The sequence below is a fragment of the Arctopsyche grandis genome, chromosome 11 (assembly GCF_051622035.1).
Source record: "Arctopsyche grandis isolate Sample6627 chromosome 11, ASM5162203v2, whole genome shotgun sequence".
Lineage (NCBI taxonomy): Eukaryota > Metazoa > Arthropoda > Insecta > Trichoptera > Hydropsychidae > Arctopsyche > Arctopsyche grandis.
Genome location: NC_135365.1, coordinates 616,249 through 632,475, shown reverse-complemented (window position 1 = coordinate 632,475; position 16,227 = coordinate 616,249). Strand labels below are relative to the sequence as shown.

At 40.1% G+C, this 16,227-nt stretch overlaps 4 protein-coding genes across 4 annotated transcripts in view; 3 read left to right on the top strand and 1 right to left on the bottom strand.

The window, feature by feature from the left end:
- The window catches only part of LOC143919229 (uncharacterized), a 34,574-nt gene extending 18,949 nt beyond the window's left edge, over positions 1–15,625 (top strand). The window contains exons 2-3 of the mRNA XM_077441441.1: positions 14,146–14,547; positions 15,545–15,625. Coding sequence (XP_077297567.1) covers positions 14,146–14,547; positions 15,545–15,625 — 483 coding nt within the window. The remainder of the gene's footprint in view (positions 1–14,145; positions 14,548–15,544) is intronic.
- Positions 2,597–5,101, top strand: LOC143919107 (uncharacterized). The gene is made up of 2 exons (XM_077441296.1): positions 2,597–2,913; positions 2,994–5,101. Exons 1-2 carry the CDS (start codon positions 2,791–2,793, stop codon positions 4,215–4,217), a joined length of 1,347 nt encoding a protein of 448 aa, XP_077297422.1. The 5' UTR covers positions 2,597–2,790; the 3' UTR covers positions 4,218–5,101.
- Positions 8,432–10,672, top strand: LOC143919089 (uncharacterized). The gene is made up of 2 exons (XM_077441276.1): positions 8,432–8,757; positions 8,838–10,672. Exons 1-2 carry the CDS (start codon positions 8,635–8,637, stop codon positions 10,311–10,313), a joined length of 1,599 nt encoding a protein of 532 aa, XP_077297402.1. The 5' UTR covers positions 8,432–8,634; the 3' UTR covers positions 10,314–10,672.
- Positions 11,816–16,227, bottom strand: part of LOC143919058 (uncharacterized) — a 67,253-nt gene continuing 62,841 nt past the window's right edge. Inside the window, exon 2 of the mRNA XM_077441240.1 lies at positions 11,816–11,857. The gene's annotated coding sequence lies outside the window, so the exon portion shown is untranslated. The remainder of the gene's footprint in view (positions 11,858–16,227) is intronic.

Genomic DNA, 16,227 nt, shown 5'->3' with positions numbered 1-16,227 from the left:
ACAAATGTTTTGACAGTGTGGAAGTCTAGACATTTCTTGGAAGGCGCGTCTTCCTGCATCTTGCATAAAGCACGCTATACAGTACCTATATTTATTCATTATTTTCGCTATTATCATCTTCTTCATTATTATTAAAATGCAAAGCCCTCTGAATCAAAAAAAATCTATCACGAGACATAAATTGGGAGAATGTGGTGAGATTGAATAAATAATGTTTTTTCCAATAATCACTTTGACGATTCAATCGTATGTTCCCCATGTGCAGCAAAAGTCCTAGCCAAATTTTAAATTCGTCGACTGTTATATCTTTCCACCGTGCTATACGGCTATGCTCACAATTCGATCTAGTTAATATTTCTACTGCATATAAATTGCTTTGTTCATTCGCGAGATTATAAAATTCCTGAAATTATAAAAAAATAATAGTGTTCCGTAGGCCGTGGATTGAGCGAATTGTACTTAGACCAACGGATATCTGTTATCGGTTAACTAAATGCATGCACTTACTTCCAAAGATTATATCTGGACTCTAAGTGCATTTAGGCTAAACAATGACCGTTATTAGCTATTTCTCAGAATCGGTACGGGAAGTCCCAATGTCTTGGAAATACATATCCGAATACGTGACTAGACAACAGGTAAACAGATTAGGCGTCCTGAGAGATCTACCCATTATAAGGCGGTACGTAGGCGATATAATTCATTCTGGACGGAGCAGTGACAGTGTGTGTAACTCCTTAATCATCAATAAATGCTGTGAAACGACTGTTGGCTTTTACTTGGATCCTCCACCCACCCGTACGCAACAATAGTAACAACACTCGAATGTTTACTCGATTTGTATACTCGAAATTATATACATACATACATTTATTCAAAATTTGCACTCTCTAAGATGAATCCACACTCTCTAATGGTCCGTACGCACCAAACCAACGACGATTTTGGGCCAACTTTTAAAACCAGTGGCGTACAAAATATCGAAATAAAAATTAAATAAAAAAATTGAAATTAAATATCAAAATTAAGCTAACGAGCGAGATTGAGCTAAAATTAGATCATCGTTGATGTTTTGAATTACAACAATGTTTTGAATTACGACAAAACGCATTACAACCAGAGAAATATTATAATTACGAGCGAAAAAAACCTTGTTATTGTTTCTTATAAGTCGTCACGATACACCAATGTGTTTCGCCGTCGATGAAATATTTAACAAAAAAAATGTCGGTGATTTGTCAAAGGGTTTTTTTTTCTTTCGTCGAAATAAAATTAATAATCACACATTATCCGATAAATTTTACCTCTGAGATGGATTTAATTATTTGATTTATTTCGACGAGAGAAACAATTGAAGACAAAAAAATTTCCTTTGATAAAACCGACAACGTCTCGGGTTGAAGCCATCACTCGGTCACCCATACTTACACATGATATATGCTCAGTAACTGCGCATTACGGGGAAGTAAAAATAATAATTCTTTGATTTTTTTTTCGATCTTAGTGCGTATCTACGTAAGTCAAAACATCTTCGACAAACAAAAGTCGAGGATTATCTGTATGTGATTGTTGATGATCTAATTTTAGGTCAATCTCGAAAATTTATTTAAATTGGGCATGTTCTGTTTTAAATTTCAATATTTTATTTTAATTTTAATATATTGATTATAATTTTATTTTGATATTTGAATTTAATTTTAATATAATAATAATATTTTTAATTTTGATATTTAATTTCAATTTTTAAATTTAATTTTTATTTCGATATTTTGTACGCTACTGGTTTTATCCTGATGGTTAAATCGTTGGACCAAAATCGTCGTTGGTTTGGTCCGTACGCAGCATAAGACGATCCAGGTTGTAAATGTGTAGCGGAAAATCAAGTAGATACGTTAGTCAAGTCGTGAAGTCTCAAACGACACTTGAGCTAAGATTGAATGTACTTTTCATATGATATCCCGTAAAAAAGGAACTTGTGGTTTTCCCCTATTTAGTTGCCTTAAAAGATAGCGTAAAAGTCCACAATTTCTAAAAGGTATTACATGATGTTTTCCAGCAATCGACTCACCATTATCGTGTAAGCAGGTAAATCGAAAAAAAATGGCATTTTTTATAGAATGTACTAAAGAATACTATCCGCACTTGCATGACACCTGCAGGATACGGGTCGTGCTGGATAGGTATGAACAGACCTTAATACGGGAGGAAAAGCCTGTTCCTCTTGTTCCCGTTGTATCCTGCTCGCGCAAATTAAGTGAGTATGTACCGTTTACCATGCACCCTTTTTTTTGATCTTTCAACTAAAGATCTTTCGATTTTTGATCTTTGCCTTCCGATATTTGCGTTTTCGGTAATTTCACATTCCGGCCCGTCACGGAGACCGGCTATTTTCCTATGTAAGCAATGCTGCCAGTTGTATCTTTTTGCAAGCTAATGCGCCCAAAAGACAATTTTTGCTATGAAAATCGCGAATACGGAAGATTTGGCACTCGAGTTCTCGTTAGTGTGATAGTTATCGTTAGTATGATGAACTTTTCGGCTGCCAGATGTTCCGTTATAGAGATTGTAGTGACTTTTGGACGAGCGTTTTGTGGGCAATAATCACAGAGCCGTTTCATACTGGCAACACTTCCGCTTCTTGTCAAACTTGTACTTTCCTGTTTACTAAATTTGATTAAAGAAGGACATGCAGGACAAACCTCAAAGGAGGACATCTGATCACCTTATATAACTAGCACCAAATTCATTCGATAGATGTCACTAACAAAATAACAAGCTTCAGAGTTGGATATGGAGAGGATGGAGTGCAGGCTTTGTCTTGGATCAGCCCCGGCCGAGTCTTCCGTCTCCATCTTCGGTGGTCCTCATCCAGAGCGTTTGGTGAAACGTATTCGGACCTGCTGTCAAATTTATGTCAGTTGCTGGTTACAGGTTACAATTATTGTGGACCCAATTGGTTAACTGTTCTCTTAATTCTACTATTTCATGTGCAGATCAAAAGAGGCGACCGGTTGCCGGACACTGTGTGTCTTTCGTGTAAGACCAATCTGGAATCGTTGATCAGCTTTCGAAAGGCTTGTTTTCGAAGCAACGAAACGTCCCAACTGAGGTTAGATGATTGCTTGAAGATCAAGACTGAAGAAGTTTTGTTGGAAGATTTAATATGGGACGATGAGCCTTCATTACCGACCAATCACTCAAAGAGTAGTGAAATTTATTCAAAGCCATTTCCCAGTGAATCTGAACTTGTTTTACATACTAGAGAAAAGCCGTACAAATGCAACATTTGTTTAAAATCATTTACTAAAAAATCTCACCTCGTATCGCATGAAAACTCGCATACTGGGATAAAACCACACAAATGCGAAGTGTGTTTAAAATCATTTACTCGTAAATCTCACCTCGAGAGACATAAAATATTGCATACTGGGATAAAACCACACAAATGTAAAATTTGTTTAAAATCATTTACTTTAAAATCTAGCCTAGTGTCACATGAAAACTTGCATACTGGGATAAAACCACACAAATGTGGCTTTTGTTCAAAATCATTTGTTCATAAATCTACCCTTACGTCACATGAAAAATTGCATACTGGAATAAAACAATACAAATGTGATATTTGTTTACAATCATTTCCTCAAAAATCTAATCTTTTGTCACATTTAAGATATCACGCTGGGGAAAAGCCTAACAAGTGTGAAATTTGTTTAAAATCATTTACTAAAAAATGTCATCTTATGGAACATCTAAGATCTCACACGGGGGAAAAGCCTTATAAGTGTGAAATTTGTTTACAATCATTTATTCGAAAAAATATTCTTGCGTCACATTTAAGATCTCACACTGGGGAAAATCCTTACAACTGTGAAATTTGTTTAAAATCATTTACTCAAAAATCTAGCCTCGTATCGCATGAAAACTTGCATACTGGGATAAAACCACACAAATGCGAAGTGTGTTTAAAATCATTTTCTCGTAAATCTCACCTCAAGAGACATAAAATATTGCATACTGGGATTAAACCACACAAATGTGAAATTTGTTTAAAATCATTCACTCAAAAATCTAGCCTCGTGTCACATGAAAAATTGCATACTGGGATAAAACAATACAAATGTGATATTTGTTTACAATCATTTACTCGAAAATCTAATATTGTGTCACATTTAAGATATCACGCTGGGGAAAGCCTTACCAGTATGAAATTTGATTAAAATCATATACTCAAAACTCTAGCCTCGTGACACATGAAGAAAACATGCATAATGCGATAAAACCACACAAATGCAAAGTGTGTTTAAAATCATTTTCTTGTAAATCTCACCTTGAGGCACATCAAATATTGCATATGGGATAAAACCACACAAATGTGATACTTGTTTATATCATTTACTCCAAAATATACCCTCACGAAACGGGTGCACCTAACGGGATGGAATGTGAAATGCACGAAAAACCAAATATCGGAAGGCAAAGATCGAAAATCCTTTTTTTTTGATCTTTCGACTTAAGATCTTTCGATTTTCAGTCTTTGCCTTCCGATATTTGGTTTTTCGTGTATTTCACACTCGATCCCGTGAGGTAGACCCTCACGAAACAGGTTACACGACAATTGGTGCAAGTCCAAAAGGTTCAACGACAAAATGTACCCGAAAATTAGTGCACTGACAAAATGTACCCGCGACAAAATGTACCCGCGACAAAATGTACCCGCGACAAAATGTAAACGGAAAAAATGTTCAAGCGACAAAATGTTCAAAAATCCTAAATTATCCTATTTTAATGGCAAAAGTAACTTTTTTATTTATCGATGTACATGGTACTTTTTATCGTATAGATCGCGGATGTTATTAAATTATTATAAATTAAAGGTGTTCTCAACCGCACCAACATATTCTTATTTAAATTGAACAATTACATTTTAAGCGAATGTCATTGTGACTCATTGAATATCATTTTAAGATGTCATTGAATTAGTATAAATGTCAGGGGTTTTCAACCGAATATTGGAATCTATAGTCAGGTATTTTATCTTTCATTTGTAGTTTGAATTTTGAAAAATCCTCTTAAGGACATATTCTTAAATATTTAAGCTTTGAAAATATGAAAAAAAAAACCGATTTTTTTCAAATTTCTATACTAGGGCATCAAAAGCGTACTACCCTCATAATAGCGGCATCAAAAGTTCGATAAGTACCAATTTAAAATGTTTTCTTTTTTTTCTTGATTGTTTGTAGATAAGTTTGAAAATAGCTAGTCGGTCGGCTAGTCGGCTAGTCGGCAAGTCGGCCTGTCGCACTCGGTTGACTTCGCCCGGGGCTTATTGATGCTCGGGGCGGGGGGTTTTCGAGCAAACGTATGGATGTACATACACTAAGCGAAATCTGTCGCATTCCCGACATACCTACTCTCTAATCTCTATGCGTTCTGTGCTCTTGATACTTTTGTTTCGACTATAGTGATCACCAACTATAGGGGTCGCCAATTTAGTAGTCGGTGGTCACCAGTTGTAGGACGGGTGAAAGGTTTCGTTTGAGCGTGTGCTATGCGTTAATGACTTTACAGACATGTGTTGTTTATGGGGGAAGCGTGTTCTTCGGGCACGGTCACAGGGATCGTTGCCCTTGAGTTTATGCGTGTTTTTACAGGATCGATGATGAGATCGCTGATGTTGATATACATACATATGTACTATATTCCTACATAGTTCTCCGCCAGTGACTAACGTGAATTAAAGGGATGTAGGAATGTAGCGCTGTTTGGTACTTGCAGTCATGGGCGCCCACAGGGGGGGGGGGGCAAGAGGGGGCACTTGCCCCCCCCCCTGGATTGATTGAAAATAGTCAAATAATGTTACTTTTATTTTAAATGTTAATAAAAAATTTGTTGCTACAGTATGCCCTTCTTCGTGCCCAGATCGTTGTATGACGAATTGCAATGAGGGCTGTTTCCGTCAATTGTGGTGAAGCTTGTTGCTTCGACATCATGTCGATGTTGATGATGGTTGACGACGTGCGATGAGGGCTGTTGTCGTGATTTGTGCGGTAGCTAGTTGCTTCAGTGGTGACGGATCTTGATGCGCGTAGACCGATGGTTGACGACGTGCGATTAGGGCTGTTGTCGTGATTTGCGGTGAAGATCGTTGCTTCATAGCGGGTCTTGTTGCGCGTTGGGTGAGCTGGTCCAAGTGTGCTTCTTTACTAGGTTACCTATTGTGGCCAAGTAACAGTGGTAGCGAACGTTTGTGTGTCTTGGATGATGCCAAATGTGCAGGCTGCTGTGTCCTGCGTGTGTTCACCGTGGTGATGTTTCATCAGTCGCTTGAGGGGTGATGAGGGATGAGCTGGAGTCGGTTGACTCGATGGCGTGCTTTGTGTTGCACGAAGATCGTTTGGTCTTCAGTATTTGAGTGCTGATTTTCACCGGTTGCGCTGGAACTCGTTGTTTCGTCAGCGGGTCATAATGCTCGTAGACCGATGGTTGACGAAGTGCGATGAGGGCTTTTTTTCGTCAAGTGCGCTGGAGCTGGTTGCTTCAACAGCGGGTCTTGTGTTCGTAGCTGTCCAAGTGTGCTTCTTTACCAGTTTACTTTGTTGGCCTTGTTACGGTGGTAGCGAAGGTTTGTTGTGTCTTGGACGATGCTAGTGTCTTCACCGTGGTGAAGGCTCGTCACTCGGTTGGTGGAGTGATGAGCGCTGCTGGTTTTTCGACAGCAGTGGATCCTCTTGGTTGTTGCTGGAGTGTCCATTTGTAGACGTGTTGTTCCAGGTGGACTTGAGTTTGGCTTCTGTGTCCGTGAAGGGGTCAGCACTGGAGGCAGCTAGTGACGGTTTCCGTGACGATGTGAAGTTCGGAGCATGACAGTTCTGCTATATCTTTTTGCAAATATGGGATACACCGTTATCGATCACTGTCATGTCCGTCCGAGGGTCGACGAATTGGTATATATCACCGTCAAGTTAGTATAAACAATTCTATAGAATTTCAACGAGACCGCTCCAATCCCACACGATCCCGCAAGATACGGCGTATCATACGCGGTATAAGCGTGTTTTTTTTGTATGTTTAAAACTATCTAATATCCCGCGTACAGCATACCGCTCCCTCGCTGTGTGATCACGCCCTAACTGTCGACCGTATCCAAAGGGATAAAACTAGCACAAAAACAAACGTATTCAGGTATAAACCCAGGGAGGCTGGGGATTTAGTTTCACTGTTGCATACGTATACTGTTACCATACGGTCACGCTAGTACTTCGAAGGTTCCCTCGTCTAATCTCCATCTAAAACAATACAAGTGTTCGCTTAGCTGCAGGGGGAGGGGGAGGGGGGAGGGGGTGTGGATAAAACAGCGAATGTGGATGTGTGTGACGTCAGCTCGTTCTGGAACGGTGCGGAGGAAAACTCGCACTGTCTGTTTGGACAGCTCGCCCGCCCGTCGTACGCCGTAACAGCCCAAACAACGGCCAAGTGGGCTTTTGGCTCGAACAACGACATTATAAATAATTGTATTGTACTAGTTCAACAATTAAATAGGTTAAAGAGTTAAAATAAATATTGTTACTACTTCCGGTATACGAATTCTGACCAAAACCTTATCAACTCTAAGTTTATTATGTCAAATATGTGCATAAACTTATTTAATTTCGTATTTAAAAAATATATATGTAGGATATTAATATAAAATGATTATAATTATGTATAATGATGTGGCTCATGCCGAACAGTTGGTATTACGCACTGTATGTATTAATGTTAAGGTTGGTACTACCGAACCTTGTCCGGGCGACAGTAGTAGGCGTCGCGCCTTGACGCGCCGGTTGCGTACGCGCATCGATTACCTATTGTTCTAAATAAACATATAAGATTGAATTGAGATCGCTTTTACTTGTCTCTCTCTCCTGCAATCCTCCCTACTACCCAGCGGACTTCCTATATATATATCAAAACAATACATATGTACACACAATACGGGGGCCGTAAAATATAAAAGTTTCCTCGAAAATACCTACCCATCTTATTTTGAATTGAAATAAAATAGGGCTAAAAATTAAAAAATATAAATTCAAATGAAATTAATATAATTCGGTATCCAATTAGCGGTTTGATTTTAAGCTCTTAAAAATTGTGTGTACATATGTATTATTTTGAATGCGGAAGCATTTAATGCATTTGATCCGCCATCTTCATCAATAGGTTTTTTCAAAATCTCCCAAAGTACACTATTTAATAAAATCGACCTCATTTCTTACCATTTAATGAAACTCACCATATATGATAGATGTGACGAAAATGTTTATTGGGTATTATTGTAACTCTTACCTTTAGTTTTTGATATACCTAATCGCAATAAAATATAAATTTTAAAATACAACTTATTATATTATTTTGTTTTAAATAATCTTGAAATTATCAATGCAGAGGTGCCATCTATCCGTCAACGTAAAACAACTTTCATTCGATCTATAATATTTGTATTTCGACATACTGAGGTTAGGTAAATATGAAATTAAGTATGCTCGTCGTTCGGTATCTCGATATTCGACCTACTCGCTTAGGTGTATAATATACCCGCATTCGGCGACTCGAACCTCAGTTGAGCGGTTGTTGTCAGAGTTGGATGCGGGGACGATGGAGTGCAGGCTTTGTCTTGGATGGAGTACTCCGGCCGAGTCTTCCGTCTCCATCTTCCAGAGACCAGGTCCTCATCCAGAGCGTCTGGAGCAACGCATTCGGACCGGCTGTCAAATTTATGTCGGTTGCTGACAACAGGTTACAACTATTGTGGACCCCATTGGTTAACTCTTCTCTTAATCCTACCTTTTCACCTGCAGGTTAAAAGAGGCGACGGGTTGCCGGAGACGGTGTGTCTTTCGTGTAAAACCAATTTGGAATCGTTGATCAGCTTTCGAGAGGCTTGTTTTCGGAGTAACGAAACGTCTCAACTGAGGTTGGATGACTGCTTGAAGATCAAGACGGAAGAAGTTCTGCTGAAAGATGTAATATGGGACGAAGAGCCTACCGAGAAGAAATTACCGAAACTTCACCGAAAGAGTAGTGAAATTTGTTCAAAGCCATTGCCCAGTGAATCTGAACTTGTTTTACATAGTAGAGAAAAGCCGTTCAAATGTGACAATTGTTTTAAATCATTTAGTAGTAAATATAAACTTGTGATGCATTTAAGGTCTCACACGGGGGAAAAGCCTTACAAGTGTGAAATTTGTTTAAAAGCATTTACCCAAAAATTAAGCTTCGACTCACATAAAAAATTGCACGCTGGGATAAAACCACACAAATGCGATATTTGTTTAAAATCTTATTCTCTAAAATCTAGCCTCAAGAAACATAAAATATCGCATACTGGAATAAAACCACACAAATGTGAAATTTGTTTAAAATCATTTATTCAAAAAATTGGACTTGTAAAACATTTAAGATCTCACACGGGGGAAATACCTTACAAGTGTGAAATTTGTTTAAAATCATTTTCTCAAAAATCTAGCTTGGTATCACATGAAAAATTGCATTCTGGGATATATCCATACAAATGTAACTTTTGTTTAAAATCATTTGCTCGGAAATATAGTCTTTCGCGACATTTAAGGTTTCACACGGGGGAAAAGCCTTACAAGTGTGAAATTTGTTTAAAATCATTTACCCAAAAATTTAGCTTTGACTCACATAAAAAATTGCACACAGGGATAAAACCACACAAATGTGATATTTGTTTAAAATCTTATTATCTAAAATCTAGCCTCACGAAACATAAAATATCGCATACTGAGATAAAACCACACAAATGTGAAATTTGTTTAAAATCATTTATTCAAAAAAACGAACTTGTAAAACATTTAAGATCTCACACAGGGGAAAAGCCTTACAAGTGTGAAATTTGTTTAAAATCATTTTCTCGAAAATCTAGCCTCACTGAACATAAAAAAACGCATTCTGGGATAAAACCACACAAATGTGACATTTGCTTTAAATCATTTGTTCAAAAATCATTTTATCATAAGTATGAACTTGTGTTACATTTAAGATCTCACACGGGGGAAAAGCCTTACAAGTGTGAAATTTGTTTAAAATCATTTACCCAAAAATTTAGCTTCAACTCACATAAAAAATTGCACGCTGGGATAAAACCACACAAATGTGATATTTGTTTAAAATCATTTCTTCGAAAATCTAGCTTCGTATCACATTTAAAAACGCATTCTGGGATATACAAATGTAACTTTTGTTTAAAATCATTTGCTCGAAAATATAATCTTGTGCTACATTTAAGGTCTCACACGGGGGAAAAGCCTTAAAAGTGTAAAATTTGTTTAAAATCATTTTCTATAAAATCTAACCCCAGGCACATACAAAATCGCACACTGGGATGAAACCGCACTAATATAACATTAGTTTAAAAACATTTTCCCATAACTCTGACCTCAAGGCACATAATATGTATATTAAAAATTGGGACAAAACCACACAAATGTGACATTTGTTTGAAATCAATTGTTCATAATAAGAGGTTAGTAAAAATGGACTTGTGTCACATTTGAGATCTCACACAGGGGATAAGCCTTATAAGTGTGAAATTTGTTCAAAATCATTTAATGAAAAATTTTATATTTGTGTTCTTATTGTGATTTATTAATAAAAGTATGTATGAATTTAAAATAAAATCTTTTCTTCATTTCCCATTTGGCAAGTATCTTAATAGTATTTTTAATATCAAGAAATTTGAAGGTTTATTTTGTGATCTAAATCAGTGCTTCCCAATTACTTTCATGTCGCGGCCCCCTAAATCTGAAATAATTAATTTCCGGCCCCTAAAAAAATGTTTTTTCTAGTTAAAAGGTTTATTGTGTATAGTTTTTATTTAAAAAAAAATGTTTTTAAGCAAGTTCCTATAAGTTTGGGCTGAATATAAATGTGTATTATAATTGTAATAATTATAGCCCGGAATCTGATTACGGAATCGGTTACGGGCTAATCCGATTGCAACTAGAGTCGCCGATTAGTTGCAATCGGATTAGCCCGAGTAGCATCCCAGAGACTGTGCAACCGCTATAATTGGTTTCGAGGATTATCCCCCGGAATGCACTTAGCGGGGAAGCGATAACTCCGGTAGAGTTCTCAGAATCCACAGCGGTAGCGTGGGACATCTAGGACGCGACCATAACAATAGGCAAGCAAACCGGACGTTGAAGATGTCCCGAGAGACCTGCCCCTTATAAGGCGGTAATTAGGCGATATCAAGCCATTCTGGACGGAACACTGCCAGTGCGTGTATCTCCTTAATCATCAATAAATGCTGTGAAACGACTTTGGCCTTGTAGGCATATAGTACAACTCATGCTATATTATCTCATCATCGATCCTGTCCAAACACGCATAAACTCAAGGGTAACGATCCCTGTGACCGTGCCCGAAGAACACAAAGGAAGAACACGCTTCCCCCATAAAAAGCACGTGTAGAACGCTCGCCTCGTAATAAGGTCGACACGTGCTTCTTATACACGTGTCTTGGAAACAAAGAAAGCGTATGACCCCATTATCATACGGACATCGTCCTGGCGCCTGAACCCATAAAACCACACGTGTACCGAGCACGCACCTCGAATATAGGTCAACCCGTGTCTCAACGGTGCCCGGAGAACAAAGGAAAATGCACACGACACACTTCAAGCCAGAATGTATATAAAGCAACGCAGCAACTCCAAACGGCAGAGTGAGCCTCTAGAGTTCAGCTAGATCCAGTGGCGGCTCGTCCCTATGGGCTGTGGGGCTGCAGCCCTCCCAGTATATATATATATATATTGTGGCGGCTCGCTTATACGACATGGTCGAGTTTGGTTGCCTTCCTGCGAGTGGGAACCAACTCGGCTGGGTTCGGAGAGCTACTACTCACTCTGTCTTCAGCTGTCATATAATAAACACGTGCATTAACATGCCAGTCGTCTCATTCGTTCATCCTCCATACTGGTGACCCCCGACATCGAGCCACGCAGCCTCGATCAATTTCAACATGCCGCTCATCCCTGCCTCGCCGAGCCAGGCGGGGAAGCTACCCGCCGCGCCCCCATCGCCATCAACAGAGCGCGTCGCGGCCCGCGGGTGACAATAAACGAGCAGACACGGCTACCTACCTACCGACGTCCAGCCACAACGTCGATGACAGGTGCTTAAAAAAATGGGGGAGCGAATGAGACGACGATCTTGACAGCTGGATGTGGAGTCATGCGCGATCCACTACACATAGAACGGTCATCCAGCACCACAAGACATACACCACCTCAGCACCATCATCATCATCATCATCAAGGCCCCGTCCGTCCCCACGAGCGTCGTCACGCCGAGACGGGCGGTAGCGCTACAACACCTCCACGAGCCACAACGACTCACAGTCCAGCTCGGAGTATCATCAACCACATCGATGCCCCTGCCGCCCCCGCCGCCCCACCAACCGACATCAGCCTCGGAAGAGCGCCGCCGCCGCAGCATCGCATTGATCGGCGCGACCATCGGACCACCCACCGTCCTGCTCGCGACGTCACCGCCCTCGAATCTACCGACCATTCAGGGCGGTACACCTATGTACACAGCGGATGACCCACGTCAACAATTTTTTTTCTCCCCACGTAATAATTTTTTCTCCTTGTGTAACAATAATTTTTTTCTTTTGTAAAATTTGTTTCTTTGTAATTTTGGTATCGCTGATGCTGGGGGGGGAGTGATGTGGCGGCTCGCTTATACGACATGGTCGAGTTTGGTTGCCTTCCTGCGAGTGGGAACCAACTCGGCTGGGTTCGGAGAGCTACTACTCACTCTGTCTTCAGCTGTCATATAATAAACACGTGCATTAACATGCCAGTCGTCTCATTCGTTCATCCTCCATAATATATATACACGCATGCTATTTTTGTTTGCATTCGGTCACCGTTACGGTACGGTCAACAAGCTACTACAGCCCGATTCATCTCTGCAGCCCCGCCACTGTGAATTCCCACGAGCCGCCACTGGCTAGATCACATCTCCGAAGAAACCTCTTCGTACATACAATAACCATTGTACCAATTGAACGAAAATACACGATCCTCTTTCAAACTCAACTGAATTTCCATAGGCCGGGAAACGGTCGAAACCTATCACTCGTCCTATAACCTGGTGACCACCGACCACCTGTCCTATATACTCATAAAAATACTTTTCAGCTCATGAGATCGAATCGTACTAAAGAATACTGTCCGTACTTGCAGGATTCGGGTCGTGCTGGATAGGTATGAACAGACCTTTATCGTTAAATTTATATTATTTTCTAAATTCAGTGTTCCAGTAACGTATTTTTTTCAACATGTTCCTTCTATAAAATTAACTGGATAAAAAAAACTTAAGGGAGGGGCGCTAAAAACTAATCTGCACAAGGACGCCATATACCCTTGGGCCCTGATCCGGGACACATGAAACAGTGCATACCCACCCATACAACACAGCGACTAGTACCCGGCGCAGGCGAAGTGCACGTGTAAAGGAGGACTTAGAGCGGCTCTGATTTTAAAAGTGATTATATGTGAGGGAACGTTGATTGCAATCACTAAGGATAGGCGCTCGAGTGCTATTTCCCAGGAAAGAGGGATTGCCTATTGCCAATTTCTATTGTCCTACAAAGCTACAGAGTAAAAAAAGGTTCACAATATGTAGCCCCTCTATAATGGGAAATAGCATTCGAGCGCCAATCCTTAGTTATTGTAATCAACGTTCCTTCTAAACTACACGCGTGGGTGTGTTCGTGCAATAGTTACCAAAATTATCAAACTAATATAGGGCTGCCATAATTATCAGATCACTGACGGGGACCCCCCCCCCCCCCCCCCCCCAAAAAAACACTTTAATTTTTAGATAGATTTACCTAGGTATTTACTTCTCAATCTCTCCGTTAATTGTTTTTTTTGTGTCCTCTAAAATATTTTTCACTTTATGGGGATCTAGTCTTGTTGTGAAGGTCTTCTTCACCACCAGTCCGCCATGTATTATTGACAGGTTCGTCTGTGTTCGATATTAAATACAGCTATGTTCAATATGGTATTTATTTGGTAGTAACACGTATACACAAGTATGATTAATTGTTGGCAAAAGTTTGTCGTTCAGCGGTCTCTGGATATGGTAGAGTGTCGCTGGCTCGGCATTCAGCTATGTTCAGCAAGTCTCTGGATACGGCAGTGTGTTGCTGGCTCGTTGTTCGGCTATGTTCGGCAAGTCGCTGGATATGGTAGAGTGTCGCTGGCTCGGCGTTCGGCTATGTTCGGCAAGTCGCTGGATATGGTAGAGTGTCGCTGGCTCGGCGTTCGGCTATGTTCAGCAAGTCTCTGGATACGGCAGTGTGTTGCTGGCTGGTTGTTCTTCCAAGTCCGCGTAGTGAAGTGGTGGCTGGTCAGGAGCTGGATGTTGACTGGTCTGCTGCTGTGTGTCGACGCTTGCTGCTCTGGGTCGACTGGCGTGGTTTGGGTTGTACCTCCTTTTATAGTGTTTTTGGAATGCTTGGTGGAAGTGGTTATTGACGCGTACGAAAGGAATTTTGTTTTCGTCGAGGCGTCGAATTTTCTGGAATGCTTGATGGAAGTGGTTATTGACGCGTACGAGAGGAATTTTGTTTTCGTCGAGGCGTCGAATTTTCTGGAATGCTTGATGGAAGTGGTCGTACGAGCATTTAGTTTATTGATGCGTACGAAAGGAATTTTGTTTTCGTCGAGGCGTCGAATTTTCTGGAATGCTTGATGGAAGTGGTTATTGACGCGTACGAGAGGAATTTTGTTTTCGTCGAGGCGTCGAATTTTCTGGAATGCTTGGCGCCTTTCCGCTCGATGTATTTTAATGGTGGCGGCGTGTTTCGACCGTTTTGGTTCCACTCGACTGGTAGGGGCGTTCCGCCTGAGTTTAATATAATGACTGCAGGTGCATGTCGTCTGGGTTTCGGGAATGTAGTTTGTTGTTGCGGAATATTCTCGAAGGTTTCGATGACGATGACGACGACGAGATTCCTACAACTTCAATGACAGTTATGATAGAATTTTCAGTTTTTCAATTTGATTTTCAATCAAAAACATTTGGCTGTGTACAAACAAGTTATAAAGTTTTGATAATGGATTTTTAAAAAAATCGTTTTCGCTTTTGGAGGATCTTTTCATTCCTTACTGCAGAGCATTGTAACTTATAACTAGAGTTTCTCAGCTAAGTACACACATATGTATGTACTTCATCGGCAGTCGCTAGTTATTCCGTATATGAATAGGGACAAAACACTAACTAACATCGGTTTTATCCCTCACACGCGATCTCACTCGTACGGATTAGGCCGAAGTGCTGTTCGGAGAACACATATGTAGGAATATAGCACGACTTGTGCTATTACGAATCAAAACCAGTGATCTCATCATCGATCCTGTACAAACATGTATAACTCAAGGGCAACGTCCCCTTTGACCATTCCAGAAGAAAGATTTCATCGCTCGATCATAAAACGAATGAAACACAACAGTGATGTCATCAGACAACCTCGGCACATGTCCTGAAAAGTCGTTTACGCGTGGCGCACGACCCCATTCTCAAACGAACGACGTCCTGGCGCTGACCCCATAACTATAAACCACATCTGCCTCGAAACAGGTCAACACGTGTCTTGAAGAAGGAGACAAAGCATCTGCACACGGCACGCTTCAAGCCAGAACGTATATAAAGCGACACACCAGATCCAAACGCCAGAGTGAACCTCTGGAGTTCAACCAGCTCACTTCTCCGAAGCCCAACCTCTTCGTACATACAATAACCATTGTAACAATTGAACAAAAATAAACGGTCCTCTTACAAACTACACAACATGCGTTTCGTTAGGCCGGGATACGGTCAACATACCTTCCCTGCCTTACACATATTATCGTGGTACTCAGGTTACGATGCTCTGCCTTACTGTATATTTAAAAAAAAAGTTAAAATAATTTTAAAACTACTAATTGTATATCTATTGACAAGACATCAGCGACACTAGAAGCTGTATTATGAATAATGTGTGCAGGACAAGCGACGCTTTCTACATATATTTGCAGAGAAAGTTTCTTGTAATTTATAAAAATTACCTTTCTCTTCCTCCAAAATTCGTACGAGTATTTTCAGCCCCGAATAACAGGAATCCTTTTACTGGATTATTAGAATTGTGGGAATATCGTCACATTCATC